Here is a 27,742-nt window from a genome sequence, read left to right as displayed (position 1 = left end):
CATATTTGGCATACTTCCCATATTTGGCATTCCTCCATAACATCCTTGTCCACCACAACAACCTCCCTGTCTATGACATCCACCATGACCATCACATCCTGGTTTCTTTTCACCTCCACAGTGACATTGATGTTGTTCTTCTTGTTTTGGTTTTTCTTCTTGTTGTTTGTTATGTCTTTTTTCATTTTGTTTTTCAATAGCAACGAACTTTTCAACAACTTTTTGTAATTCATAAGTATTATCATCATAATCAAGTTTATTACCAAGTCTTAAATCAACAACTGATTTTTGGTATTGTCCAATCATTCTATAAGCCATACCTCTCATCTTATATGCTTTAGCATTATCTGGATTCAATTTAATAGCTGTAGTACAATCTCTAATTGCTGCATTTGGCTTTTTGGCTTTATTGTAGTATTGAGCACGACAAGCAAAAAAGTTAGCAACTCTTGGGTTCAACTTAATTGCTTCAGTAATTGTATTAATTGCTTTATCAACTTCTCCATTATTAAATGCTTCCATGGCTTCACTTCGTTTAGTAGAGGCTTGAACCTCCATTTCTTCAGTAACTTCAATATCCATATTAATAGTTTCTGGTTCAATTGTATCACCAGGAATAACGTCAGGATCATCAATTTTAATATCTTCTTCCATAGGTTTTTCTTTAACTGTTTCTTCTTCTTTCTTTTCTTCTTCCATTGGCTTTTCTTCAGATTTTGGCTCTTCTTTTTTTGGTTCAGGAATCTTACCTCCAAGAGAAATAATATAATTTCTTAAGAAATCAAGTCTATCGTCATTAAGAAACTCTGGATGTTGTTGAAGAAGATTAATAAAAACTTTTAATGCTTGAATTTGTGAGTTTGTTACACCAAATGAATCCATTTTAATGATTAATTAACTTAGTTTAGTTTAAATAGTTCTTTGTGAGGATTAAGTTCCGATGTGGCATGAGTCAATTCCACGTAATCATATGTACCTTATTCTTTATTTCTTTTATTTTTGAAAGTCTATGGATAACAACAACAAACAACCTAAACGTTCAAAGAAACGGAGTCACAATAAATTATTACCAAAAACTGTACAAAAAGAAGTGATGAATGGTATTCGTGTTAGTAATATTCCAATAAAGTACACTATTGAACAATTTGTTGATTATTTTCGCCATTGTGGAATTGCAAAAAAGAAAACACCAACTCAATACGATGCATATTTCTCTAATGAGAATGAAAGTAATAAAACTAAAGAAGGTGTTCTTTATTTTTTACATGAGGAGTCAGTTCAAAAAGCTATTGAATATTATGATAATTCTCAGATAGAACCAAAATGTTTCATTCAGATTGAAGGCATTTTTTCACAACCTGAAGACTCAAATCCTAACGAAAAAAAATATGACCAAACAAGAGAAGATGAATGGGATGATAACAAATTAGTTCATGTAGTTATTAAAAATATGTTTGACTTAAAGAAGGTTTGTTTTAACAAAAAATATTGTTATAGAAAGACAAATTAATAGGTAATAGCCAAAAGATGAACAATTTTTCAATGAGTTGAAAGAAGATGTTGAAGAAGAAGTGAAGGCTAAATGTGGAAGTGTTGAAAAAGTGACTGTGTTTAATACAAATCCAGAGGGAATAGTTATTATTAAATTTAAAGACCATAGTGCTGCTGAGCAATGTGTTGCCTTAATGAATGGTAGATGGTTTGATAAACATCAATTAAGTTGTGATTATTATGATGGATATACCAATTACAAAGTAGAAGAAACCGAAGAACAGAAACGAGAAAGAATAGCACGCTGGGAAGAGTATTTAGGAGGAAGTGATGATTAACAATCTTGTTATTTTTGTGATATCATTAGTTTCATCATTTTAGATTGTCTTGTCACATAACGAAAAATAATAAAAAAAGAAAAAGTATACAAAACAAAATCAATCACTGAGCCCGAACACCATCAAGAATTTTGAAATCGGAATTAACTACAACAGCATATAAATTGCGACTATTTTCAGGAGATGAAATCATCCATTTTTTAAAACTAGACTTTCTTTGTCTTAAATGACCAAAGTCAGATGCTTCAAAAGGTCGAATAAATTGACCAAGTTCATTGACCATAACAATATAAACAATTGTTCCATTTAAAGTATATGGTGTTTGTTTCCATTTTTCACTAAAAACAATACTATCAGAAACAATAGAACTTGACTCAGAAGTAGGTCTTGAAGAGATTGTTGGATTCTTCTCTACTTTTTTTGGTTTAGTTAAAGATTTCGATTTTTTAGTTAAAGCCCGTATATTAGTATTCATGAAAGTGTTCAAAAGGCTCATAATAAAATGAAATTAAACAGTTTTTTTACGATTGAGGTTTTTATGTTGTTTCCCACGTCATTGACTTTAACTTCATAACATTTTTATGAGGTAAAAAGTGTTTTTCTAAGAACATTAACAAGTAAAAAAGAGTAACATCAATTGCAACTCACAGCAAAAAAAAAAATCAAAAAGGACTTTGAATTTTAAATGGGAAATTCAATTCCTTTCAGCACAGGTACTATTCAAATAGAAAAAAAAATTGGTGAAGGTGGTTTTAGTCAGGTATATGTTGGAAAAGATCATTTTGAAAGAAAAGTAGCCGTTAAAGTAATGGGATTTAGTTCAAAAGATACTTTACAAAGAATAGAAAATGAGATTAAAATACATAAGATTGCAAGTGAAAGTCCTTTTGTAATAAAATTGCTTGAGTTTGTTTTGTTAAATGATTTATAATATTCTTAGTCTTATGTTTAGTTCTATTATTCTTCAGCAACAACATCAAATTGCTATTGCAATGGAGTTTTGTAGTGGAACTCTTGTTAATGAAATGGAACATTGTTATCCATCAACAATTGGAACAAATAAAATAAGAGATGTAATGTTATGTGTAAGTGGTTCATTAGCTTATTTACATAGTAAAGGTTATTGTCATCGTGACATCAAAATTGAAAATGTATTAATTTTTAACGGAGAATATAAACTCACTGATTTTGGTAGTGCTATTCCTACATCTACTTATCTTACTCGTAAACAAGGTGATGCTAGTGAAGTTGAAGAAGATATAGAAAAACATACAACTCCTGAATATCGATCTCCTGAAATGGTAAAAGTGTATAGTTATAATACAATTGGAGATAAAGCTGATGTTTGGGCAGCAGGATGTTTATTGTACAAATTAGAATTTTTTGTTACTCCTTTTGATGGTAGTCCAATGAAAATTATAAGAGGAAGCTATGGCTTACCCAAACCAATTGAAGATACTGAAAAAAGTTGGTTGGAAAATACTCTTGAAGTTGACCAAAATAAAAGGTGGAATTCTCAAGATCTTTTCAATGCTGTTAACACAAATTCTGTTGTACCTAAACAACATCTAAAAGAACAAATTACAATAACTGAGAAACAAGTCTCCAAACAACCAAATGACACTAATAATGATGCTAACAAAACAATGTTTATTAGAAGAAGAAGTTCTTTTGGGTCTTCTACATCAAAAACTAGAGTAATGGGTATTACTGAAAAAACACAAAAAGAAAAGCCTTTAATTAGTTTTGATCATCAAAAAGAAATAGACAAATCGTCTATTGTTAGAAATATTTGTTCATTATATGACCAACCTAAAACTCCTATTCAACCATCTCCATCTCCTGTTTTTGACTCATCAATATTACAAAATTCAATAAATCAAGATAAAAAGGATTATATGTCATTATACAATCTTTCTGCTCCATATAATAATTATGAAAATCCATTAAGTTTTAGTCCTAATCAGTCTTGTGGTTATTATAATGGAAGTATTACTCCAAATAATTGGTATCCTCAACAATTATATCAGCCTCACCCTGGAACATGTCCAGTAACACCACCTTCTCAATCAAAAAGAAATATACCAAATTTATATTCTCCAGAAATTCCTGTTGTTGTACAACCACCAGAAAAAGTTGATATTTTTGCACAACTTGATACAAAACCAAAACGAGGACTTCATAGAACAACTTCAAGTTCTTCTAATATTTTTTCATTTGATGAAAATGCATTTTAAACTGACTTAAAGATATTTTTAATGATAATTAATTGATAAAATTCATTCAGTTGCAAGTATTTTATCGGCATGATCCAATAAATAAGTAAAGAATAAACTAATATTCTTTGCTTTAGAAATAGCTTCAATGTTAGTAATTTCACTCCAATAAATACAAGGACCGAACATAATTCCCATATTTGAAGTTGACATTTTATTTTCACTAACATGATTACAAATTATCTTTCCTAACACAACAAGATGATATAATAATGATTTATTTTCTTCTGGTAATTTTTTAATGATTGAATTTATTTTATCTTCAGTTATCATTGTGTCATTTTTAAATAATTCCGCAATTTCATCTCCAATTTGATAAGTTAATAAAGGTGTTGGCAATGAACGTAAATAATGTTTTAATAATGAACAAACAACATGAGGATCTTCATCTTCTTCAAATTCACTACGAATTCCACAATTAAATTCTTTAATTAATTGTTCTAATCTTTGTTTAGAACCAGCCATTCTAAAAATTCCTTCTATTGAAATAACTTCTACTTTAGATGAAAAGTACATAATAGCACATTCAATAATTAATGGAGCAGTTGTTGAACCTCTAAATGGATGATGAACAGCTTCTGACAAAGGAATACCAAAAATAGGATGTTGAGTAGCTAAAGATTCCACAAAATCATGAGGAATAGAAATTGTTCCCATTGGAATGTCTTTAAAAAATTCAAATAAATCTTTTACTATTACAAATTTATTTAAATCATCAGACTTTATAAAATTAATTTGTTTTAAAGAAATTGAAGGAGAGATAAATGAATAAATTTTATAAATATTACTTTTTATTTGATTTGGAAGTTTTAAATATAACATTTCAAAAATACCATAAGGAATTTGATTCATATTATTAATATAAATAATAACAAATTCTTTTTGATAAATAAATTGTAATGACTTTAAAACAAAGAAGTAAAATTTTTGTGGAAAGTTTGGAGTATTATCAATTAATACATTTTGATTGAATATTATAATATGTCGATGTTTCCTATCAAACCCTTTGTTTATTATTATTTGTGAATTAAATTCTTCAAAATTCATTTCATTTGCTTTTTTAATTTCACGTTGTAATCGAATATCATCTTCTTCAAATACTTCATTATCACTTGGAAAAAAACAATCTTCATATTCTAATTCAAATATTGTTTTCTTTTTTTTTTTATAAAATTCAAATACTTGTTTCTTTTTTGAATTTAATTGACTTTCATCAATTAATATCGGTGGTGATATACTACATTTTAATTCTTCTTTTAATTCATTTTTCTTTTCTTCTTTTTCAAATAATATTTCTATTTCATCACTACTTTTGACTCTTTCTTTATCTATTTTGTTTGTTTTTGATGTTAATGGTTGAGTTTCATAATTATCAATGAGGGTTTTATCTAATTCCATTCTTCTTTGTTTGTTTCTTTTTTTTTATATATCAAATTTATTTTGTTTTTACTTTTTTTTTTATTATATAACAACTATATTTAGAAACAATGAAAATTAAGATTATAATAGAACTAAAAAATTTGAATGAACCAATAAAGATAAATAAAATGATATATTTAGAAGTAATACTTAAAATAGAACATCAAAGAACTATAAAAGGGACTTAAAAAAAAAGTATTTGATTATTTTTATTTTATGGGATTACTTTGCATTTTTATTATTGGTATATTAGCTTATCTTGGCTATCTTATTTATAAGAAAGAATTAACATGGCCTATTGAAGATTCAATTATTTACAAAAAAGTATTAGTTATGATTGAACAAGCAAATGCCACAATTAAAGAAAAACAAAAACATCTTAAAACTGATGAAATTACTTCTCCTAAAACAGAAAAAACTCAAACAGAAATTAAAACAAAGTCTGATGATAATGTAGTTCATGTACCAAAACCAAAAGGAGATGAACCAGTTATAGAAGATAGACCAAATGGTAAGAAAGAAGTTGTTTCTGGTGATAAAAGTATTTTGATTGATAGAATTAAATCAAAGCACTTTGATTCAGTTGATCAAAAATTTAATGAAGCTACTCAATTAAGAGAGAAATACATCAAAGCTAAAGATGCTAAATCACCAGAAAAGAATGAATTATTTGAAAAATATGAAGCTACTAGAAAAGAGGCAGAAGAAATGAAAAAGAAAGCAACTATTGCTATTTTTGAAGAAGTAAATATTTATATGGTTGATGAAGATGCTATTGACTTACATGGTCTTCAAATAGATGGAGCTCTTGATATGGTTAAAGATCAAATTAATAAAAGAAAAACAGCTGGAAAGTCAATTGTTAAAGTTCAATGTGGAATGGGACATCATAATACTGTTGGATTCTCTAAAATTAAAGAGGCTGTAGTTAAATATTGTCAAGATGAAAAGTTATCATTTACAGAAGATAAAGAACATGGATTTGTAAACATTTCATTATAACTCATTTTAATTTAACTGCTTTTTGACTTTACTATTTATTTGTTTTATATATCAAAAAATAAAAAATAAAAGAATTGAGTAAAAACAAAAATCTTAAAAATAAGAAAGAGGAAATTAATGATTGCTCAACGTAAAAAAAAAGAGGGAAATCAATTAACACTTCAAGACACTATCAACAGACAACAAAGTCTTCTTAATAAAGATAAAATAACAATAGAACATTTTCTTACAACATATGTATTATCAGATGGATCAACATATAAAAGTAGATTAGAACAAATAAATATTCAAAGAGATGGTAATTTTACAATTTTTCTTGATGATGTAAAGGATTATTTATTTTTAAATGACAACCAAATTAAAGACAAAAAGATTCTTGACAGAATAGAAAATAATGCAGCTCGATATTTAAATATTTTTAAAGAAGTTATTTATACATTACTTCCATCTCGTGTTGGACTTGATCCTTCTTCATTAGATTCAGTTGATGTTTTAACTATTCAAAGGGAAACAAAGAATTTAAGTTTTCCATTAGAATTAAAAGCAAAATTTGAAACATTTATTAGACCAAGAAAAAATCAAGAAATTACTCCAATAAGAGAATTAAGAGCTGAAAAAATAGGTAAATTAGTTCGAGTTAAAGGTATTGTTACTCGTGCAACTGACGTTAGACCATTAGCACGAGTTATTACTTATTCTTGTGAACAATGTGGTAATGAATTATATCAAACAATCATTGGTAACAGATTTTTACCTCAATATAAATGTCCTTCAAAGACTTGTCAAAAAGGAAATAAAACAGGTACATTATTAATGCAACCTCGTGCATCAAAATTTGTTAAAATTCAAGAAATTAGAATTCAAGAATTAGTTGAAGAAGTTCCTATGGGAGCAACTCCACGTAATTTGATTGTTAAAGTAGAAGGACCATTGGTTCAATTATGTGCACCAGGAGATGTTGTTACAATAGAAGGTATTTATCTTCCAGATGAATTTTTTTCAAGAAAAGATATGCATATTGGATTTATTAGTAATACTTTTATGAAAGCAATGTCCATTGAAAAACAAAAAAAGAATTACACAACATACACACTTTCTTCTGAAATTAAAACTCGAATTAGTGATGAAGTAAAAGATTTTCCATTTGAAGAAATTTATAATAACTTAGCACTCTCTATAGCTCCTGAAATTTACGGTTTAGAAGATTTAAAGAAAGCCTTATTACTTACTGTAGTTGGTGCACCAACTAGAAGAATGAAAGATGGTGTTAGCATTAGAGGTGATATTAATACATTATTAGTTGGTGAACCTGGTATTGCTAAGTCTCAATTATTAAGGGCTGTTGCTGGTGTTGCTCCAAGAAGTGTTTATACTACTGGAAAAGGGTCATCAGGAGCTGGTTTAACAGCGGCAGTTATAAGAGATCAATTAACTAAAGAATGGGTATTAGAAGGAGGGGCATTAGTTTTAGCAGATATGGGTATTTGTTGTATTGATGAATTTGATAAAATGGATGAAACTGATAGAACAGCTATTTATGAAGTAATGGAACAACAATCAATTTCTATTGCTAAAGCAGGAATTACAACTAGTTTAAATGCAAGAGTGAGTATTGTTGCAGCCGCTAATCCTATAAAAGCAAGATATGATATCAGAAAATCTGTATCAGAAAATGTTAATTTACCAGCAGCATTGGTATCTCGTTTTGATTTATTATTTGTATTACTTGATGATGCTACACAAGATTTTGATAAAGAACTTGCATTATTTGTTTGTAAATCACATAGAGGAGAAGTTGGAGAAAGTAAAGCAATTTATGATGTTGAATTTTTAAGGGCATTTATTGGAAATGCAAAGAATTTTAATCCAATAGTTCCTGAGACATTAACAGATTACATAGTTGATAGTTATGTTAAAAAGAGGTCAAAACCTAAAAATAAGTTAGATGATTTAATTATTACTCCAAGAAGTCTTCTTGCTATTATTCGTTTAGCACAATCGGTAGCACGACTAAGATTTAGTAATGAAGTAAATAGTCAAGATGTTGATGAAGCATTAAGATTGATTGATGTTTCACGATCATCTATAGATAAATTCCAAGTAGGATTAAATTTGATTGACCCTACTAATACAAATGATATTGATCAACTATTAGATGAGTTTGAATCAAAAAGTGAAAATGAACAATGACTAAATTAAAATGAAACAAATATTTATTGTTGACTTTTTTGAGGTGGAACACTAGAAATAATTGATACTTTCTTTTTCTTCTGAATCTTACCCTCTTTTCTCTTTTTAATTGTAGTTAATGCCTCTTCATAATCAGACTCTTCTTCTTCTTCAATATTAACATCTTTATTTAAAAATTCATTAATTTTTGATTGATCAATTTCACCAAGGAAGGAGTGTGTTAGTAAAGGATTTGACATAATCTTTAAATTAGTTTTTATTTTCTTATATAAAATAATATTAATTAATTTTATTATTTTAATATAATACAAATACCATAATAATTATATATTAGCTTATAATATTCAATAACCTAAATTAAAAAAATTAAATAATGTAATGATGAGATTTTACCATGCACCACTCAGAATTATCTACCCAAAGATAAGTTGTGTTGATTATGGTGTCTGAACATTTTTATTTATTTTTTTCATAATATTTCATAAAGTCATAAAAGACAAAAAAAAATTAATCAAATAAAAAAAACATGAGCATTAATGAAATTAATAATCAATTAAGTTGAAATTTGGTAATTCGTATTGATTAGCAGTACCTCTAAATGAAATTTCTTTTTCAGTTGCACGAGACCGATTATGTTTATTAAATCGTTTTCCAGCTAACATAGAAATAAATGAAATAATCCAAATAACTAATCCAACAGCACATGATAGACAAGTCGTAACAAAAGTATAAGTATGAAGGTCTTTTGTACACATAAAACTCATAACATTAAAAAGATAATTTTCAAATGGTTCTCCATGTCTTAAACTCTCTAATGGTCCTTTAACACAACTGTTAATAGCATCTATAGTTGAATAATAATCACCATATTCTTTTGCAACCTTTTTATTAGCTGAGTCACAATATTGGGCACATGAAGTATATGAATATAATATTGTTGTATTATGAATAAATGGAACATTTCTATAATCATCATAATTACTAACCGTCAAGGAGTCAGCAGGGAATGAATTACATAATAACTCTTTTCCACAATGTTCTTCTAAAAACAATTTCATTTTAGAAATAGTTTCTGGTAACAACTTATCTTCAAATAACCCAATCATTTGAGTAACTGAAGGATCATTTACTGGAAAATAATATAAAACAACACTTTGAGTCTCATAACTATCAGAATTTAATATCTTATCTCCAACTAAACAAGCATCAGCTACAGCAATATCCATAGGATATGTTACAGAAGCGGCAATAATAAAAACAGCAGCAAGTAACCATCCAAAGATAGACAATCCACTTGCCATTTGATAATGAAATGTACATGCTGCAAATAATAAAAGACCTAACATGAAAGAGGTAATATAAATGGCAAATAATTCTAGTCCTTCTCTAGAGCGATTATATTCTTTTACATAATCACTAAGACTACCAACACCTTTTTCTACTCCATCTTTGATATATGACATCATTTTAATCTTATTGTCAAAATCTTGTTTTTGAGACTCAAAAGGCATATCATTAAATGCGCTCTGAATAATTCTAATATTTCTATCAACTGAATCAACAGTATTATCACTTGAAGTTCTAACTGCATTTATCTTTGCTCTAATTGATGCATTATACATTATCAATAAAAGTATAAGAATAATAGAAATAATAAAACAACCAATAATAATAATTTGACACCATTTTACATGAATATATGAATATCCTTCTCCAGATGCCTTTTTAAATGGCTTTGGACAGAAACACCCTTGTGTGCCTCGAACTCCTCCTAAACATGGACGTGCCAAATACCATAAAAATGAAATAACAACAACAGCACATGCCATTACTAAAAACCACCATCCTTCAAGAATTAAAGCATCCTCATATTGATTATAATTCATTTTAGTTTCATCATATATTTGTGAACTTGATTTTGAAGGAAATGGAACTGCAGCAAATTGGAAATTATCAACAGTTGTTTTTGTCCAGTCATTTGAAAAAAATAATGTTCGTTTATGTTCAGTTTTCGTTTTAAAATAATCTCGGTTTTCATCAGATAAAGGAGATTTTGCTAAAGAGGTAATAACAAATAATAAGATGATGTAAATCATATACTTATAATTTGAGTTCTTTTCATGAGACTTTTTTAATTAAATTGTTTTGTTCATTAGAAATGACAATAAATTAATAAAATTATTGTATAAAATATTTTATTAATTTACGACTCATAGTTATTTCAGTTAAGTAAATTTGAAAATGCTTGATAGTATTTTTAATAAATAATTATTTATTAATAATAATTAAATAAAATTATTTATTTATATATTTAAAAATATTTAATTTTAGAAATAACAAAAAAAAATTAATTATTGTTTTTTATCTTTAATACCTAATTTTTTTTGTTTTAATCTCCAAGTTTGTTTCATTGCATCTTTAAAGAATGATGAATTTATTGGACTACTTTTCTTTGCCATTTTTAATGCCTCTTTATCTCTTTCAATACTATTTTCAAAACGTAATTTTTTAACAAGTAAAGCATCTTTTCTTAATTGTCTCATTTCAGTTTCAATTCTCTTTTTTCTTAATTCCCTTTTTTCTTTTTCTATTTTCGCTTTAATTTTTGATGCTACACGTTCAGCTTCAATGTCTAAAGCTTTACGAATATCCATTTTTTTAACTTTAACTATATTATTTTGTTTACATAATAAATCTAAGTCTGAATAAATTTTTTGCATTTCAACTCCTTCATTTACTTTCTTAATTAATTCTTTTTGAATTGTTTTCTCGTTTATTTGTGCAAATGCACCAATAATGACAATCAAAAACACCAACAACATTATGATTTTTTAGTTCAATAAAATAAAAGAAATTAATTTCTTATATTATAAACAATATTCATTTATGAAATTGATTATTTCTTTACTGAATCTTTATTATGTTGAGCTAAATCTTTGTATTTTTTTCTTTCATCTTCAGACATTGCCTTCCACATATTACTAAGATATTTCATTATTTCATTCCCTGTATGACCTTCTGCTTTAACTCTATCTCTATTTTCTTTACAAAATAATAAATAGGGATGATATTCTTCTTTTCGTTTTGTAATATCTCCTTTCTTTCTTTTTCCATAAGTACCATCTTCATTTAATAAATGACATTCAATTGATGCAACTTTATAAAATTTTTGCATTTTATCTTCATCTAATTTTGACCATTTGGCTGTTGCTTTGGCTTTTGCTTTTTCAGGTGTTAATAATCGTTCATTAATTAATTTCTTAGTTTTCCAACGAATATATATGGCTTGTGCTATTTCTATTTTTTCTTGTTCTTGACTTTCTTCTCGTTCTCTTAATGTCATTTTATGATGTTCTTCCTTTTCTTGTATTTGTGACATATGTTTACTTTAATTAGATCTTACTCCTTTTACATGAGTTTTCTAACTTCTTTTATGTAAAAATTATTTTTCTTATTTTTAACCCTAAATAGAGGTTTAATTTCCTATTCTTTTTCTCTTTTCAATCACAAAAATTAGTAAACTTAAAATAATTTATACAAAGAAAAAACAAAAAAAAAGAACTTAAAAGGAGAAAGTTTACCATTTTTGAATGAGTCTAAAAGTAGAAGATTATTTTGATGTGAAGGTGAAAGAACTAATAATAATAGGAGATTTAAGACAAAAAACTTTGAACTAAAAAAATTGTTAATTCTCAATTAATTACACATGCCTCTTATTAAAATTAAAGTTGAATGGAACGGATCAAATAAAGTATTAAACCTTGATAGATCCCATGCAAATTTATATGGAAGATTAATGATGGAACTTGAACAAAAAATTGAAGAAGAATTCTTATTATTTTCAGGTCCATTAATTGTTAGTGATGAAGATTCTCTTGTTGCTGCTATTGAAGATTGTGTTAATGCACATCAACCTTTCCTTCAATTAGTTGCTCGTCCAAATAAATCAAAGAAATCAACACCATCAACTCCAGCTAAACCAGTTGCTACTCCAACCACTTCTTCTCAACCACAATCTAAACCAGTTACTACTCCAACTAAATCTACAGAGCCACAATCTAAACCAGTTAGTGGAGCTAAGTTCTGTCCAAATTGTGGAACAAGTATTAATGGAAGTAAATTCTGTCCAAATTGTGGAGAAAAAATTATTGAATCAAATCCAACAAGTGCACCAACTGCACAAAAGAAAGAAGAAAGTAAACAAGAAGAACAAAAGAAAGAAGAAAATAAACAAGAAAAACCAAAAGAAAATACCAAAAAAGAAGAACCAAAAGAAGAACATTCATGTAAAAATGCTTGTCATCCAATAACTGAAAAAGGAGATAAAGACCATTGTGGTAAATGTGGAAAAGAAGTTTCAAGTGGAGTAATGGCACTTGATAGAATATGGCATGAAGAATGTTTTGTTTGTAATGAATGTGGAGAGCATTTTGGAGGAGAACATAAATTAATGGAAATTGAAGGAAATCCAGTATGTTCATTATGTTATGTTGCTAATCATGTTCCAAAATGTGAAACATGTGGTAAACCATTAGATGGTCAATATGTTGTAGTTAATGGAAAGAATTATCATCCACAGTGTTTTGTTTGTACCAATTGTGGTGCACCAATTCAAGGGTCTTACATGATTAAAAATGGCAAAATTGTTTGCAAGAATTGTGCCTAAAATTCACATTTTTTTTAGTTTTGTTTTTCAATTTTTTTTCAATTAATAAGAAAAAAAAAGAAATAATAAAAATAATAGTTTAAATATAATAAAATTCTATAAAAGTATTAATAAAAGAATAAAACAAAATATAGTTTTATATCATTCTTAAGAACATGGAAGACATTGAAACAGAAACAATTAAATATTTTTATGCCACCAGTGCATCTATAAGTCCATTTATTGTTGGTGTACTTTTCCTTAATTTTGTATATTTGTTTTTAAGAATGCCATTTCATTCTTTTATGTTTCATTTACATTTATTATTATTTTGTGGGTGTTTTATATTGAAAATAGCTATTTATTTTGTGCAACCATTTTTAAAATCATATTTATTTTGGACATCACAAACATTATTATATTGTGGGTTAACATATACTATTTATTCTATTGTATATATATTTTTTACTCAAAGTAATAAAAAGAAATATGTTAATAGTGTTATTTTACCAGGAGGAGTATTTTATTTTATGTTTGTTGTAATGGTACATTCATTATGGTATGAATGGGCAACAACAATTATGTTAGTATATACTGCGTTATTTTGTACTATATTAATGATTGTAATTTTATTATTTATATTTTTTGTAAGATCATTTGGTTCAAAAAGAGTAGTATTATTTGTTGATATTATCTTATTTATTGTAACATTTATTTTATTTATTGATATAATTAGTTGTATTGTATCAGCAATTATTTTATATCCAGGTTGTTTTATTCATCCACTTGTTGATTTAATAAATTCATTGTTAATAACATCATTAGTTGTTATATTAACTGATGGTTTATTATTTTTTAGAGCATTTAGTGGATATAAAGGAATTTTAGTTGATGAAGAAAATACTCTTGTTACTACAAAAACTTCAATTGACATTGAATTTCTTCTTCATAGACAAACAATTAAACAAACTGAACATAGTGTAGTTGGTTCAACTATTTTCCTTGGTAAAACTGTGTCATATAAACAAGTTGCATTAGAAGAATTATTAAATCAAAAAACTTTAAATGATGATTTAATAAAATTAAAGTCACTTCATCATCCTAATCTCCAACAAACAGAAGGAATTTCTATAACTAATTTAAATGTATATGTTATTTATAATCATCACTTTTTACCATCAATGGAATCAATATTTGAAATTAAAGACACATTCAATGATTATCAAATTATACAAATTATGAAAGGATTAACAAGTGCTTTATTAGAACTTCAAGATGAAGGAATTCTTCATTTTCATTTTTCATTATCAAATATTCTTGTTAATGAATCAATGGATAAAGTAATTATTGTTGATTTTTTACCTTATATGAAATGGTGGTTTACAACAGAAAATGGAGAATCACCTTCAACATTAATGTTTGAATCTGAAGATTTTATTGCTTCTCATAAACAATATATCATTAATTTAGTTCATTGGATTTTTTATAGAATGATCATTGGTAAAAATGCTACAAAAGATATTATTCTTGATAATGTTCCTCAGTCTAGTTTATTTTATTCTACTTTGAAACGATGGGTTAATGAATCTAGTTTTATTGGAATCAATGCGATGTCAAATGATATTGCATCACTTAAACACCGTATGCTTGTTGAAGATGAAGAGGTATTTGAACATAATAATGAAGTAAAAGAAACACATCATCTAGAACAAGAAGAATTAGATGAAAATGGTATTATTGTTAATGAATAATTGAACAATTTTTAATACCCAAAAAATAAAATAAAATAATAATAATATTATAATAAAAATATATTTTTATTTCAATTTGAACCAAATGAAAATTTTTTTTTGTAAAAAAAGAAAGAAAAATTCAACTAGAAATCCATTGATAAGAATTGGTTCAATGCAACCAAATAATACTTTTATTAAAATTGAAACTGTTGGTAGTCAAGGAAGTGGAAAAAGTAGTATTATTTATCGCATTATGGTTTGTTTAAAATCAATTTAAAACAATTTAAAATAGTTTATATTTTGTAGAATAAAGAGCCACATCAAGGAATTACTACAATTGGATGTGAAGTTAATTCACTAATTGTAAGTTTTGAAAGAAGATTATGGACTTGCAAATTATGGGATATAGAAGAACGTTTAAGAGAAGCAAGTTTAGCAAAAGGAGTTTCAACACCACCTGATGCATTACTTATTGTTATTGATTTAACTCAATCAACATCACTTGAATGGGCAAGAAATTATATTAATAATAAACTTGGAATAGAAACATTTGGTATGTTAGTTGTTGGTATTGGAAATAAATGCAATGATAAAAAGAAAAATGTTTCATCAAAAGAAGTAAGACAACTCTTTCAACAATATCATTTTGAATATTATGAAACAGATGTAGTTGATAATGTTGGTATTTCTCAAATGTTTTGTGATACTATTCATGCAATTGTCGAACGAAAAATAGAACAAGAACATGAAATTCATCAAGATAATGAAATGCTCAATGAATTTAGTCAATCATTAACATCAGAAGATATAGAAGATTGCAAGGTTGTTTAGATTAGATAACAAACAAATAATATTAAGGTGTGTATTAATAATAAAAAATAATTATTGATTTTATTTATTGATTATTCTTGTTTTTTAATGTTAGTTAGAATTCATTTAACTTGACTAACTTCTTAAATACAATGTTTTTTTAATTAGAGTACAACTTTTGGAGTTGAGAAATAACTTCTTCTACAGTCATTCGTTTATTTGGTTCATCAGCCCAACATCTCTGAATAATTTTATATTCTTCATTATTTATTTTATCAGTCTTTAACAGTCTTTTTCCATTTGTAATAAATTCAGCTATACTCCATGAATATTCAAATTGAGGAGTAGCATAAGGTGGTTTCCAATTTAATATTTCATACATTGTAATAGCAAAAGCAAAAATATCAGCTGGTTTTTTATAACTTTTAGTATTTAATATTTCTGGGGCTGTATATGCAGGTGTTCCAATTCCTTTTGTGAATGTTAAATTTGTTAATAACATATTAACACTTCTTGATGACCCAAAGTCTGTTAATTTTGCATTAATTGGTATTATTTCTTCTAAAGAAAATAATAATATATTATCCGATTTAATATCTCTATGTAAAATTCCATTAGAATGAAGGTATTGAATACCATGTGCAGTGTCTAATAAACATTTATATTTAAATTTTTTACTAAAAGTATCAGGTTGATTTAAAATAAGATTATGAAAACTACCATATGGTGCTAATTCAGTAACAACCATAAAATTTGAATAATTAATAACTGATCCATAGAAATAAACAATATAATCACAGCGAAATTGGTTAAGTAATTGTGTTTCTTTAAAGAATTGTTCAGTTTCATTCACGTCTAAAAATATATTTTTAATTTTTTTAATTGCAACTTGATGTCTTTTATATAATCCTTTATACACAATTCCTGTTGATCCTTCACCAATTTGTTCAAATTGGTTTAAATCATCTCCATTAATATAACATGAATGTTGAGTAATAAATGATAATTTTATAGAACAACATTTTGATTTAGATACTGTTTTTTTATTAACACGCACGTTAATAGTAGATTCTTCTTCTAATGTACAACAAGGAAAGATATAAACTTTAATTTTACACATCTTCTTTGGTTTAAGGTTAACAACTGCTGGTTTAAATTTTATTTTATATTTATTATTTTTGATTGGAATTGGTTGGACTATAAGTGGATATTTTCCAGAATTACCAATATGAATAGATTCAACAGAAATACTTCTGACAGGAATTGGGTTATTAAAAGAATCGAAATTTATTTCATTTAAGTCACATACAACAAAATTATCTAAATGATATTGTAATACTTTTGTTTTAGGCATATTTTCTAAAGTATACTTTAATTTGTTTTTCTTTAATATTCTAAACCTTAAAAGAGTCAGAGATACTATAATAGAAGTAAAAATACCCAAGCAACAGATGACTCCTATTATAATTAATGTTAAAGTCCATAATGGAAGTGAAAAATTAGAACAATACGTATCATCTATTACAGTATGTCCAAACGAACATTTAGTACAACGAGAATTTTCTGCTTTGATACAATATGGTATTTTACTATAATAAATACATCTTCCTGAATACCAAACAGTTTCATTAGCACATTTATTACAAGTAAATCTATCAGTACATGATACACATGAATCTAAACAATTTTCACAAATATTATTATTCAGATAATAACCATCAGTACATTTAGAACAACCTTTTTCTGTTATTTCTACTGCACACCCTTGGATAGTTGATTTAGGGACACATACTTTATCACTATTTTTAAAATTAGTTGAATTACAAGTTAAACAACCATTTGCGTTATTACATGTTGAGCAAGAAATATCACAATTAATACATGAAACTCCATCTCTATAATATCCATTTTTACATTTTACACATTTACCATTAATAGAATAGAATGCACATCGTTCAGAAATAATTGAATCTGTTTCACACATATGATTTGTTAAATAATATCCAGAATCACAACTAAAACATTTATTTTTCTCTAAAAGGCATGTTCTGCAATTAGAGTCACATGGCTTACATACTCCTTCAGAGGCATAATATGAATTTTCACACCTAAGACAACCCACTTGAGTATTAGTTTCACAGTTTTGAATAGATTTATAACATTGACCATTAAGAAGAACAAAACCTGGTTGACAAATTATACATTCTTTTGTTGAAATAGCTCTAATTTGACAATTTTCAATTTTCTCTTCACAATAACCAATAATATTTGTAGAATAATTATCAACACAAATACTACATTTCCCATTTTCTTGTTTTTGGCAATAAGGAATTCTACATGTCCCATCTTTTTGAAGAGGAGTTTCATCACTACATCTTTCACATTTAGTTGCTGAACATTGAGAACATTGATTTCCAAATTGTTTACATGAAATACACATTCCATTTAATTCATAATATCCATCCTCACATTGAATAATTGAATTTGTTCTAACAATTAATGAATGTTCTGCAATAGAACAACTATTATCATTTAAAATATAATGAAGATTTCCATTGCATTGATAACATTTTGATTCATATGATAAAACACAAGGATCATTACTATCATAATCAATACACATATTATTTAAAACTCTTCCTTGTTCACAATAAACCAAATGGTTATTTGTTGAATGAGACTTATCATTTAACATAACACAAATACCATCTTTTGATAATAAATAGTCATTAGCACACACAAAACACATTTTATTATTACACCATTTACAATGAATATCGACACATGGAAGACATGAAGTAAAATCAGAATTAGGATAAGTGAAAGAAGGACATTGAATACTAGCTTTTCTAAGACAAATATTTTGATTATTTTTACTAATACCAAAAAGACAAAATGAGTTTGAGTCAGTAGTTTTATATCCATTAAGTGAAAGAAGAAGAATTGGAAAGATAGAATTAATATCTAAAACATAATTAGTAAATAAATCTCCCATATAAATAATAAATGACTCTTTTGTATATAAAGTAAATGACATTCCACTAACAGAAAAAGTTGAAGTTGTTAATAAAGTTTTTTCATAAGAAGGGAAACTTACAGTATCATCTAAGAGAATATAATAACCATTTTGGTCACGAGTAATTTGTTGAATAACTAAATCTGTTGAATTTGATTGAAAAGAAACCATTCCAGGGAAATGAGCGATTTGAGATTGACAAGTAATACTAATAAGATTATCGTTTTCTTCAAAATATAAATTTGTTATAAAGTTATTAATTTTTGTTGTAATTGGTACATTTGGAAAATAAAGTTCTTTAACAGAAGTATTAATAGAACAATCAGAACCAAAACATGGACAATCTATTTGAGTAAAAGGATATTCTAATTGATAATCATATGAGTTTTTCCAATATGTACCATTAAGTGTACATATAACATGTTTATTAAATATAAAATTTGGACAATATCTAATTCTTTTTTTATTGTTAATAAGTTTTAAATGATTTGTTTCAATAAAAGTATCAGAAATTGTAGAACTACTTATAATAAATTCAAAACAATAATCAAATGCATAATCAATCAATACTGAAGTAAACATTAATTTAGTATTATATAATCTCCATAATTCACTACCTTTTAACGTAGAAATAATAAAATGTGTATTTTCTTGTATATCTAATATACTTTGACTAAGACAATCATTTTTAACGCCAACAGTAAAAAATGATTCTTCGATGGAAATTGGTGATTTTGTATGAATTACACATTGACTTAAAATTTCTGTTGATGAATCTTTCATTGAGATAAATGAATTTTGAAATGACTTAAAAGTGTCGATTCCAATAAAGTTAGTGTCAACTAAAAGGAGTTGAAAAGAGTCTGATATTATAACAAATGTAGAACGAATAGAATTATGTTTACTATCGATTATACCTTTATCATGTCCTTCGATAGAATTTAAAGAAATAGAAGAATCAGAAAGAAATAACGTTGAATTGTCATAAATAGACAGACTTGCAAATAAAGAAGATGAACTTTTAATACGAAATATACTTGAATTATAAAGAATAACATTCATCAATGGTTCAGTAGAAATTATTACGTTATTAAATAATAATTGTGAGTCATTAAATAATATAATTTGTCCACTTTTTTGTGAAATAAAATAAGAGTCTTCTAATAAAATTTTGGTTCTGTTTTTAAGAATAACTTTTGGCGTTGTAAAATAACAATGTTGTGATACTTCCATAATACTATCGTCATTAAGTTGTAATCCTGTAGACGATGTAACTTGACTATTATCTTTCATTATTAACTTTGAAAAATTATAAAGGCAAAATGACTTACTAGTATGCATTTTAGAATTTTCACCAATAATAACTGATGATGTACCAAAAGCGTTAAAATATATTGCATTACTAATAGATGCTTGTTCTTCAAGAAAAATAGTAGAACTGTTATAAATTGTAACGTTACTTCTAAAACATAATAATTTTCCATGTCGAAGAGTTAATATTGAATTATCATATAATTCTAAATGAGCGTTATTAAATAATAAATCTCCATCTGTATTTAAAAAATATGATTTGATAAGTACTAATGATGTTAATTGTCTAATTCCTGGAGAGTTTAATGTGAATAATGTTGATTGAGTTAATTTTATTTGAGAAATATAAAAGAGTGAATTTTCAAGCATATGAATTGTAGAATTATAACTAATCAATTTACCTGTTGATACATTTTCAACTACAATTTGTGCATCATGAATTGTTAAATTTGAATTATTTATTGTTAACGTTTCTTTAACGGTAAAAACTTGAGAATTTTGAAGAATGATATTTGCATTTATTAGCGTTAATGCATTATCAAAAGTTAATTGACAATACTTATTTAAATGAATATTATCGCTACTAAATATTGAGTAATCTCCTCGTATAAGTACTGTACTATATTCTTCAAATATCAAAATTTCTCCATTATCAAGAGCTCCATGTTCAATAGTAAAAGAAAGAATATCACTAATAAAAATTGTTGGAATAATATTAAATTGTTCTGAACAAGTTCTAGAATAAATAAAATTTTGTTTCACAGAAATTTCACGACAATTTATTGGTTGAGTTGGTTCTCCAAATTCGTCTATATATCCATCAAGACAATTTTCTGCTATAGGAATACACAACCTCTCAGCGTTAGAATATAAAACAAAAAGTAGTAAAAGGAACATCTTGAATGTCATTTTAGTGTTTAAAATTAGAAGATAGTTCTATTAAAAGAATTCTTAAAAAAACCATAAATTCTTTTTCTTCTGTTGGTGTCTTGATCCTCTTAGTTATTTCTTTGTTAAACTGTTTTATATCTTTCTTGGTGTTCCACTTATATTCTCCATTACTTTTAAAAGAATAAAACTAAAATTAATTATTATTTCTTCATTCATCAATTGACTTCCATAAATAAAAAATACAAATCCGTTGTTGTAATATATTTTATTTGTTGTTTTGTTTCAACCAAAACCTTATTTTCATTTTGAACTAATTTTACTTTGTTATTTGTCAAATCTTCACGTTAAACACTTTTTGTAATTAATAATGAGATACATAACAAATATAAAATTGAGGAATTTTTATTAAAAAGAACTTGAAATAGAAAAGACAATTTATAAAAAGAATAGAAATGGGTGAAGATGCATTGGCATTAAAGATATTAGAATCAATAGGAAAAGCCAATGAGATTTTTTTTAGTGAGAAAGACCTCCAAGGATTTGGAAAAATCACAAACCATAGAATAAATGAGTTTAAAAAAAGCCTTCAAATTTTAGAAGATGCTAAAGTAATTCAGAAGATTACAAGCCATGATGAAGTTTATTATATTCCCCCAAAAGAAAAAAAACCTTCTCAAGGAGCAATGAGAAAGTCTACTTCATCAACAAAAGGTAGACTACGTGTATCTGTTACACCATCATGTAAATATAAATTAAACAGTCAATCAACTATTGACGACTTACCAAAAGACATTAATGAATTAAAGTTATTAAAAGTTGAATTAATTTGTAAGTATCAAAAAACACAAAAACAACTAAAAGCAATGGAAGCAAAAGCAAAAAGTGCAAAGAAATGTGAAGGAAAAAATCTGGATCAGTTGATTAAGAAAGTTTGTTTATTTTTTTCTGTTTAGAAAAAAATGTATAATGAGTGAATAGTGGAAAACTATATCTCGAGATTTATTAGTTGATATTCAACATAACGAAATGTGTAGAAACGAAAATGGTGATCAATTTTCAATGGGAGAGTTGATCAAACGACTTGATATTGATTCTAGAGTGATTGGTTTTGATCCAGAAGCAGATGAATTTGTTGATGATTAATTAATATGTGGTTGTTGTGATTTTTTTTTAAAAAAAGAACTTTAAAATTTATTTTAATGGAACAAATATCTGAAACCATAGATTTAACTGATGACCATATTGATATTATTGATGTAGACATACTCAGAGAACCAGTTCAGAGAAGAAGGTTTGAATTAAACATTGATCCATTATATATTAAAGAAAGTTACAAACGAAAAGGTTATAGTAGTGATGAAGAATCTGAAGAACAAATAAAAATAGAACATGGGAAAATTGAAGAGTTAAAACCAACAAAAGAGTTAGAAGGAATTAGATGTCCTATTTGTTTTGATCTTACAAGAAATGTAATGACAACAAAGTGTGGTCATTTATATTGTTCAGATTGTCTTAATATTATTTTTGATACTCCAGGAATACATTATTGTCCTATATGTAAACAAAAAATAATTAAAAATTCATGTCATCGTATTTTTCTATTATAATAGTAAATTAATAATGAGGGATTACTACACTAATTGACTGAATTTTCATTGGTCTTTGAAAAAAGCTCAAAAATGAAGCATTGTAATAGACAGTATTGATTATTGTACTTAATTTTAATATAAAAGAATTTGTAATCCAAAATGCTCCATAAACAGATAAGAGTAATGAAGTATTGTAATGTAATTTACTATATGTAACATCATTTATTAAAGGAAGTTGTTGTTTTGGATAAATTAATTTTGTTTTGTCAGGGTCAAGAATAAATATATTATCTACTTTAAGATTAAGAATAGATGGCTGATTATGAAAACTAATTCCTATAACTTTTCTATTTTCCAAAAGGCAAAAGAGAATAATATCTTGTTTAAATTGAATAACCGAATTTAATTGTCTCTGACTCAATTCATCTTTTTGTGAATAATAAATTACTTCAAATGAACTTGTTTGAAACAACGCTTCTAGTCTAATTCTTTTAAAATCACAATAAAATGGTAAGCCAAAGTCATCTACCTGGTCTTCTTTTATTTTTTGTTGAAAAGAACTTGCTTTGTTATACTTTTTCTTGACAAGAGTTGTCAGATTTTTAGTCTTATCTATTTTTTGACATCTCTTATCTTCTTGGTGTGTTGTTGTCCTTTCATTATTTGTAATAATTGTTGAAGGAATGTCGTTTAATTTTATATTGAAGAAGTAATTTCTTTTTTGTTCTGTAATTTCACAATTACCCATTGATATTTAAGATATTTCTTCATGTTCTTTAAATAATAAATAATTAGCACTTCTCTATGTAGTTAAAATATAACTTTTTAACCACCGACAACTAAATCATCATTATTAGAAAGAGATATTCTTTTTTGACTTATCAAAATTTCCATAATTTTTATTAACCAAAAAAATATTTTTAAAACAAATGAATTAATAAATTATTTTATTTCACGTGAATGAGCTTGAGAAACATGCTTTTGGAGTTTACTAGAACTGCCCATATCCAATCCACAAAAAGGACAAGCAAAAGTTGGCTCTTCTGCACAGAAATGTTTATTCACATGACTCTCTATTTGGCTAATAGGAAATTTCTTACAACAGACAGGACATTCTAATAGCTCATTGCTTGGTTCTATTTTAACTACTTTTGGCTTTATTGGTTCTATTTTAACTGGTTGTGGTTCTATTGGTTTATTTTCAATTACTTTTGGCTTTATTGGTTCTATTTCAACTGGTTTTGGTTCTATTGGTTTAATTTCAATTGGTTTTGATTCTATTGGTTCTATTTCAACTACTTTTGGTTCTATTAGTTTAATTTCAACTACTTTTGGTTCTATTTTAACTGGTTTTGATTCTATTGGTTTATTTTCAACTGGTTTTGAATCAACACGTGAAGGTTGTATAGCAGGGCCTGTAGACAAAGAAGAGGGAATTATTGGTTGTAGATGAGAAGAAGGAGTAATTGTTTGGTTAGTAATTGATGGTTTAATAATTACTGGAGGATTCTGAATTTCATTGTTCATAGACTTAATATTAGTATCATCTCTGTTGACATGTTCAACAATATGAGAAATTATTGAATCAATACCTATTAATTGTTGACAAATTAAGCACTTAATTTTATGAGGTATATTATTAACTGAAGTACCATCTAATTTTTGATTTTCTGATTCTACACGTTTTTGTTTCTCTTCAAAGCTAACTTGATTATTAAGAATTTTTTCATTTAAACTTTTAATTTGCTCAACTTCCTTTGTTTTATTTTCATTATCAATTTTTATTTGGTCAAGTTCTTTAGTTTTTATTTCAAGTTGTTCTTGTAACTGTTTAATCTTTTTTTCTTTTTGGGCATCTTCTTCATTTAACTTATTAACTAAATCTCTAATCTCAGTAACTTCTTTTGATAACATCATCACACTTTTGAGAATTACATTTTGATTTGTTATCTCTTTTTCAAGACTAATAATTTTTTCTTGCATTTCCAAATTCTTTCTTTGAGTTTCAGCACACTGAGTATCAAAATAGTCAACCTTTTTTTGAAGTTCATCAAATATGAGAACCATTCCATTGTCTTTTATTTGAATATTGATTAATTCTGATGTCATTGATGTTTATTATTTTTCAGATAATTTCTTTTTATGACGTTTATTTTTCTTGTTTCAATTCCTCATTTGCATCAAAAGATAATCATGAAAAAAAAAATCCCGATTATTTTCATTTATTTTCTATAAAATAATATGCCATTTCTAAACTTCATCAATTAAGTCATAAATAAAAACAAAAATTGAATAAATAATGTTATTATATAAAAAAACACAAAACTGATAAATTAAATGACAATATTCTAAAAATAAAAATCTATTTTTAAAAGGGATATAAACACAAAAAAGAAAAGCAATTTCAAGAGTAAAAGAAATAAAAATAAAAATGAAAGTTAAGAAGAAGAATGAAAACCATTGAATAAAAAAACTGAATAACCAAAAATATTTTTGATAATAAAAAAATAAGACGAAAAACTGTTATTAATCACTTTGTTCAAAACAAACAAATTTTTTTTTCACGTCCATATCTGTAAAATTAAAAAATAAGATCCTTTCATTATTAAATGCAAAGCATCGACAAATATCTTTTACCAGACGTATCTCTTAGTTCTAAAGAATTAGCTATTGTCACTCAATTGAATACATTAATAAGTGATCCATCAAGTCGAGAGAATGGATTATCCTTTATATTAAAAAGAATATCACAACCAATGTTCCGAGAATTTTTATTGAGAGTTCATCCACAATTATATACACATCTTTTAAAAAGTTCTAATGATGATTTTGGAACATTACAAGTATCTTTATTTATTGTACATGCATTATCAATATATCCCCACTTCATTAATTTATTAGTAAAATATGATATATCAGTTTTTGAAGACTTAACAAGTTTATTACAGTCAAGAGATGACCCTAGTATTACTGCTCATACATTAGAAATTGTATTAAATGCATCTACAAGTATTGAAGATAAAACATTATTACAACCTCTTATTGACCCTTTGCTTTCTTTTTTTAGAGGAAATGTACAACATCGAAATTTAGCAGGAAAATGCTTATGTATATTATTAACTTGTTCAGCAAATCAAATTAGTTTCGTAAAACAAGAAGGTATTTATGCAATTCTTAATATACTTTATTCTCATGTTTATGATGAACAATTACTCGCTTCTGCAATGCTTCTTCAATTAATTAAAACACCAAATAAAGAATTAGCTGTAAAACTTCGTAAAATAGTTATTTTAAATAATGTTTTACAACTTATTAAACCTCTTATATCAACTGGTGGTCAATTAACAATTCGTGCATGGCAAATTAGTGCATTATTAACACTAGCAACAGGTTATGAAAAAAGATTTATTCAATCAGGTATCTTTTTTGATGCAGTAGAATTAATTGGAGACCAAAATGATAAAATAAAAGAAACATTACCATGTGCACTAACTGTTATACTTGCTGTAACAATTGATTCTAATCTTCTTGATGTATGTCGTGGATTTTCATTAGCAGATAGATTAAGAAATTGTGTTGAACATTTAAATCAATATGAACCATCATTAAGATTAGTGATATTAAATATTATTAGAAATCTTGCTGTTGATGAAGGACTTAGAGAAGAACTTCAAACAGTTAAAATAGCAAATTATTTAAAGACAAGTTTAAATGATAATAATTCATTAGAAAAAGCACGTATAGAAATATTAACATTATTAAAAGAAAATATCGAACCAACATCAGGAATTACTATAGGAAGAGATTCAGTTGAAGTAAAACGATTTGCTGATATGAATATGAAAAAAACACAGGCAAAACAAATTGTAGAAGAAATTGTTACAACTGAACAAGAATATTGTGAACATCTTAAATGTGTGGTAGAAGAAATAAAACCAAATTTTCAATTAGTTTTAAGTGAAAAAGAAATTTATGATATTTTCTCTAATATTGAAGACGTTTCAAATTATCAACAAAAGTTTCTTAAAGTATTAAAAGAACGATGGGAACAACAAAAAGAAAGAGAGTGGGTAGAAATATCTGATTTATTTGAAAATTATTTTTGTGAAGAAATGAAAAACATTTATAAAGAATATATGACCCGCTGTAATCAAGCAAATGACTATTATCAAACATTAAAAAAAGAATCAAAAAAAGTAAGAAAAGTAGCATTAGACTTAGGTATTAAAAGAATTTATATACCAACATTTTTAATTTATCCAATTCAAAGATTACCAAGATATTTATTATTACTTGAAACTTTATCAAAAAATGTACCTGAAAATTATGAAGAACATAATAAATTATTATCAGTTAAAGATAGAGCAAATAAAATAGTTAATTGGCTTAATGAAGAAATTAGAAAATATGAAAATGAAGTTTCATTAAAACAATGGACAAATAAACTTGAATTATCACCTGTAAATAATAGAATATTTATTGCTGAATTTCATCAAGTAATGGTTAAAGCAAGTAAAATGGTTAATGTATGCAGTATTATTCTTTTTAATGACATTGTTATCTTCTTAAAAAGAAAGAAAAATAAAGATAAAATTTTAAATCAAATTAATTTGATTGACTTAAAAGTTTTTGAAGTAGAAGATGAAAAAACTACTTTTATGTTAGTTTTTCCTTCTCCAACAAATAATAATGAAGATCAAAGGTATATGCTTTATCTTTCTAATGATGATGAAATGAAAGCTATCTTTTCTACACTTAAAAAAGCTGTTAACTTAGCAAAGACTCAAAAGAAAAATATGATTTCACGTAGTGCATCATTTATTTGAAACATTGTATTGATTTTATTCTTTCCATTCATTTTATTCTTCTTATTTTTAATTAACAAATAGAAAAGAAATTAATTATTAAATAATAATATTGAATGAATTATTTAAAACTAGTAAAAACCCTTGAATTTTCTCTTTATTAACAAAAAAGATATACTAAAACTTAATTATTCAATTCAATGTCTAGTGAACAAGACAAAGAAAG

At 26.1% G+C, this 27,742-nt stretch overlaps 20 protein-coding genes across 20 annotated transcripts in view; 10 read left to right on the top strand and 10 right to left on the bottom strand.

Annotated features, from left to right (window-relative positions):
• The window catches only part of ENU1_065460 (Hsc70-interacting protein, putative), a gene marked incomplete at both ends in the record, with an annotated part of 1,214 nt that extends 332 nt beyond the window's left edge, over nt 1-882 (bottom strand). The window contains one exon of the mRNA XM_008858272.1: nt 54-882. Coding sequence (XP_008856494.1) covers nt 54-882 — 829 coding nt within the window. The remainder of the gene's footprint in view (nt 1-53) is intronic.
• A 127-nt stretch (nt 883-1,009) lies between these two features.
• ENU1_065450 (RNA-binding protein, putative) lies at nt 1,010-1,829 on the top strand (the record flags this gene model as incomplete). Its single annotated transcript, XM_008858271.1, has 2 exons — nt 1,010-1,468; nt 1,521-1,829. The coding sequence occupies 2 exons, from the start codon at nt 1,010-1,012 to the stop codon at nt 1,827-1,829; spliced, it is 768 nt and encodes a 255-aa protein (XP_008856493.1).
• Nucleotides 1,830-1,932: 103 nt separating this feature from the next.
• ENU1_065440 (hypothetical protein) lies at nt 1,933-2,304 on the bottom strand (the record flags this gene model as incomplete). Its single annotated transcript, XM_008858270.1, has 1 exon — nt 1,933-2,304. One exon carries the CDS (start codon nt 2,302-2,304, stop codon nt 1,933-1,935), a length of 372 nt encoding a protein of 123 aa, XP_008856492.1.
• A 210-nt stretch (nt 2,305-2,514) lies between these two features.
• ENU1_065430 (protein kinase, putative) lies at nt 2,515-4,066 on the top strand (the record flags this gene model as incomplete). The annotated part of the gene is made up of 2 exons (XM_008858269.1): nt 2,515-2,735; nt 2,782-4,066. 2 exons carry the CDS (start codon nt 2,515-2,517, stop codon nt 4,064-4,066), a joined length of 1,506 nt encoding a protein of 501 aa, XP_008856491.1.
• A 42-nt stretch (nt 4,067-4,108) lies between these two features.
• ENU1_065420 (RhoGAP domain containing protein) lies at nt 4,109-5,503 on the bottom strand (the record flags this gene model as incomplete). The annotated part of the gene is made up of 1 exon (XM_008858268.1): nt 4,109-5,503. The coding sequence occupies one exon, from the start codon at nt 5,501-5,503 to the stop codon at nt 4,109-4,111; it is 1,395 nt and encodes a 464-aa protein (XP_008856490.1).
• A 237-nt stretch (nt 5,504-5,740) lies between these two features.
• ENU1_065410 (Smr domain containing protein) lies at nt 5,741-6,526 on the top strand (the record flags this gene model as incomplete). Its single annotated transcript, XM_008858267.1, has 1 exon — nt 5,741-6,526. The coding sequence occupies one exon, from the start codon at nt 5,741-5,743 to the stop codon at nt 6,524-6,526; it is 786 nt and encodes a 261-aa protein (XP_008856489.1).
• Nucleotides 6,527-6,643: 117 nt separating this feature from the next.
• ENU1_065400 (DNA replication licensing factor, putative) lies at nt 6,644-8,716 on the top strand (the record flags this gene model as incomplete). Its single annotated transcript, XM_008858266.1, has 1 exon — nt 6,644-8,716. One exon carries the CDS (start codon nt 6,644-6,646, stop codon nt 8,714-8,716), a length of 2,073 nt encoding a protein of 690 aa, XP_008856488.1.
• Nucleotides 8,717-8,739: 23 nt separating this feature from the next.
• ENU1_065390 (hypothetical protein) lies at nt 8,740-8,955 on the bottom strand (the record flags this gene model as incomplete). The annotated part of the gene is made up of 1 exon (XM_008858265.1): nt 8,740-8,955. The coding sequence occupies one exon, from the start codon at nt 8,953-8,955 to the stop codon at nt 8,740-8,742; it is 216 nt and encodes a 71-aa protein (XP_008856487.1).
• Nucleotides 8,956-9,258: 303 nt separating this feature from the next.
• Nucleotides 9,259-10,812, bottom strand: ENU1_065380 (hypothetical protein; the record flags this gene model as incomplete). The annotated part of the gene is made up of 1 exon (XM_008858264.1): nt 9,259-10,812. The coding sequence occupies one exon, from the start codon at nt 10,810-10,812 to the stop codon at nt 9,259-9,261; it is 1,554 nt and encodes a 517-aa protein (XP_008856486.1).
• Nucleotides 10,813-11,067: 255 nt separating this feature from the next.
• On the bottom strand, nt 11,068-11,538 carry ENU1_065370 (hypothetical protein; the record flags this gene model as incomplete). The annotated part of the gene is made up of 1 exon (XM_008858263.1): nt 11,068-11,538. The coding sequence occupies one exon, from the start codon at nt 11,536-11,538 to the stop codon at nt 11,068-11,070; it is 471 nt and encodes a 156-aa protein (XP_008856485.1).
• A 74-nt stretch (nt 11,539-11,612) lies between these two features.
• ENU1_065360 (high mobility group (HMG) box domain containing protein) lies at nt 11,613-12,095 on the bottom strand (the record flags this gene model as incomplete). The annotated part of the gene is made up of 1 exon (XM_008858262.1): nt 11,613-12,095. The coding sequence occupies one exon, from the start codon at nt 12,093-12,095 to the stop codon at nt 11,613-11,615; it is 483 nt and encodes a 160-aa protein (XP_008856484.1).
• Nucleotides 12,096-12,422: 327 nt separating this feature from the next.
• On the top strand, nt 12,423-13,382 carry ENU1_065350 (LIM zinc finger domain containing protein; the record flags this gene model as incomplete). The annotated part of the gene is made up of 1 exon (XM_008858261.1): nt 12,423-13,382. One exon carries the CDS (start codon nt 12,423-12,425, stop codon nt 13,380-13,382), a length of 960 nt encoding a protein of 319 aa, XP_008856483.1.
• Nucleotides 13,383-13,537: 155 nt separating this feature from the next.
• Nucleotides 13,538-15,112, top strand: ENU1_065340 (hypothetical protein; the record flags this gene model as incomplete). Its single annotated transcript, XM_008858260.1, has 1 exon — nt 13,538-15,112. The coding sequence occupies one exon, from the start codon at nt 13,538-13,540 to the stop codon at nt 15,110-15,112; it is 1,575 nt and encodes a 524-aa protein (XP_008856482.1).
• Nucleotides 15,113-15,266: 154 nt separating this feature from the next.
• On the top strand, nt 15,267-15,925 carry ENU1_065330 (GTP-binding protein EhRabX27, putative; the record flags this gene model as incomplete). Its single annotated transcript, XM_008858259.1, has 2 exons — nt 15,267-15,350; nt 15,401-15,925. 2 exons carry the CDS (start codon nt 15,267-15,269, stop codon nt 15,923-15,925), a joined length of 609 nt encoding a protein of 202 aa, XP_008856481.1.
• Nucleotides 15,926-16,064: 139 nt separating this feature from the next.
• ENU1_065320 (tyrosine kinase, putative) lies at nt 16,065-21,140 on the bottom strand (the record flags this gene model as incomplete). The annotated part of the gene is made up of 1 exon (XM_008858258.1): nt 16,065-21,140. The coding sequence occupies one exon, from the start codon at nt 21,138-21,140 to the stop codon at nt 16,065-16,067; it is 5,076 nt and encodes a 1,691-aa protein (XP_008856480.1).
• A 434-nt stretch (nt 21,141-21,574) lies between these two features.
• On the top strand, nt 21,575-22,265 carry ENU1_065310 (hypothetical protein; the record flags this gene model as incomplete). The annotated part of the gene is made up of 2 exons (XM_008858257.1): nt 21,575-22,051; nt 22,101-22,265. The coding sequence occupies 2 exons, from the start codon at nt 21,575-21,577 to the stop codon at nt 22,263-22,265; spliced, it is 642 nt and encodes a 213-aa protein (XP_008856479.1).
• A 56-nt stretch (nt 22,266-22,321) lies between these two features.
• ENU1_065300 (zinc finger domain containing protein) lies at nt 22,322-22,729 on the top strand (the record flags this gene model as incomplete). The annotated part of the gene is made up of 1 exon (XM_008858256.1): nt 22,322-22,729. The coding sequence occupies one exon, from the start codon at nt 22,322-22,324 to the stop codon at nt 22,727-22,729; it is 408 nt and encodes a 135-aa protein (XP_008856478.1).
• A 7-nt stretch (nt 22,730-22,736) lies between these two features.
• ENU1_065290 (hypothetical protein) lies at nt 22,737-23,459 on the bottom strand (the record flags this gene model as incomplete). The annotated part of the gene is made up of 1 exon (XM_008858255.1): nt 22,737-23,459. One exon carries the CDS (start codon nt 23,457-23,459, stop codon nt 22,737-22,739), a length of 723 nt encoding a protein of 240 aa, XP_008856477.1.
• A 194-nt stretch (nt 23,460-23,653) lies between these two features.
• ENU1_065280 (zinc finger, c2h2 type domain containing protein) lies at nt 23,654-24,820 on the bottom strand (the record flags this gene model as incomplete). Its single annotated transcript, XM_008858254.1, has 1 exon — nt 23,654-24,820. The coding sequence occupies one exon, from the start codon at nt 24,818-24,820 to the stop codon at nt 23,654-23,656; it is 1,167 nt and encodes a 388-aa protein (XP_008856476.1).
• Nucleotides 24,821-25,320: 500 nt separating this feature from the next.
• Nucleotides 25,321-27,537, top strand: ENU1_065270 (RhoGEF domain containing protein; the record flags this gene model as incomplete). Its single annotated transcript, XM_008858253.1, has 1 exon — nt 25,321-27,537. One exon carries the CDS (start codon nt 25,321-25,323, stop codon nt 27,535-27,537), a length of 2,217 nt encoding a protein of 738 aa, XP_008856475.1.
• Nucleotides 27,538-27,742: the final 205 nt, after the last annotated feature.

Source organism: Entamoeba nuttalli (genome assembly GCF_000257125.1).
Source record: "Entamoeba nuttalli P19 unplaced genomic scaffold asmbl_3379, whole genome shotgun sequence".
Lineage (NCBI taxonomy): Eukaryota > Evosea > Mastigamoebida > Endamoebidae > Entamoeba > Entamoeba nuttalli.
This window is presented reverse-complemented; position numbering and strand designations above follow the sequence as displayed.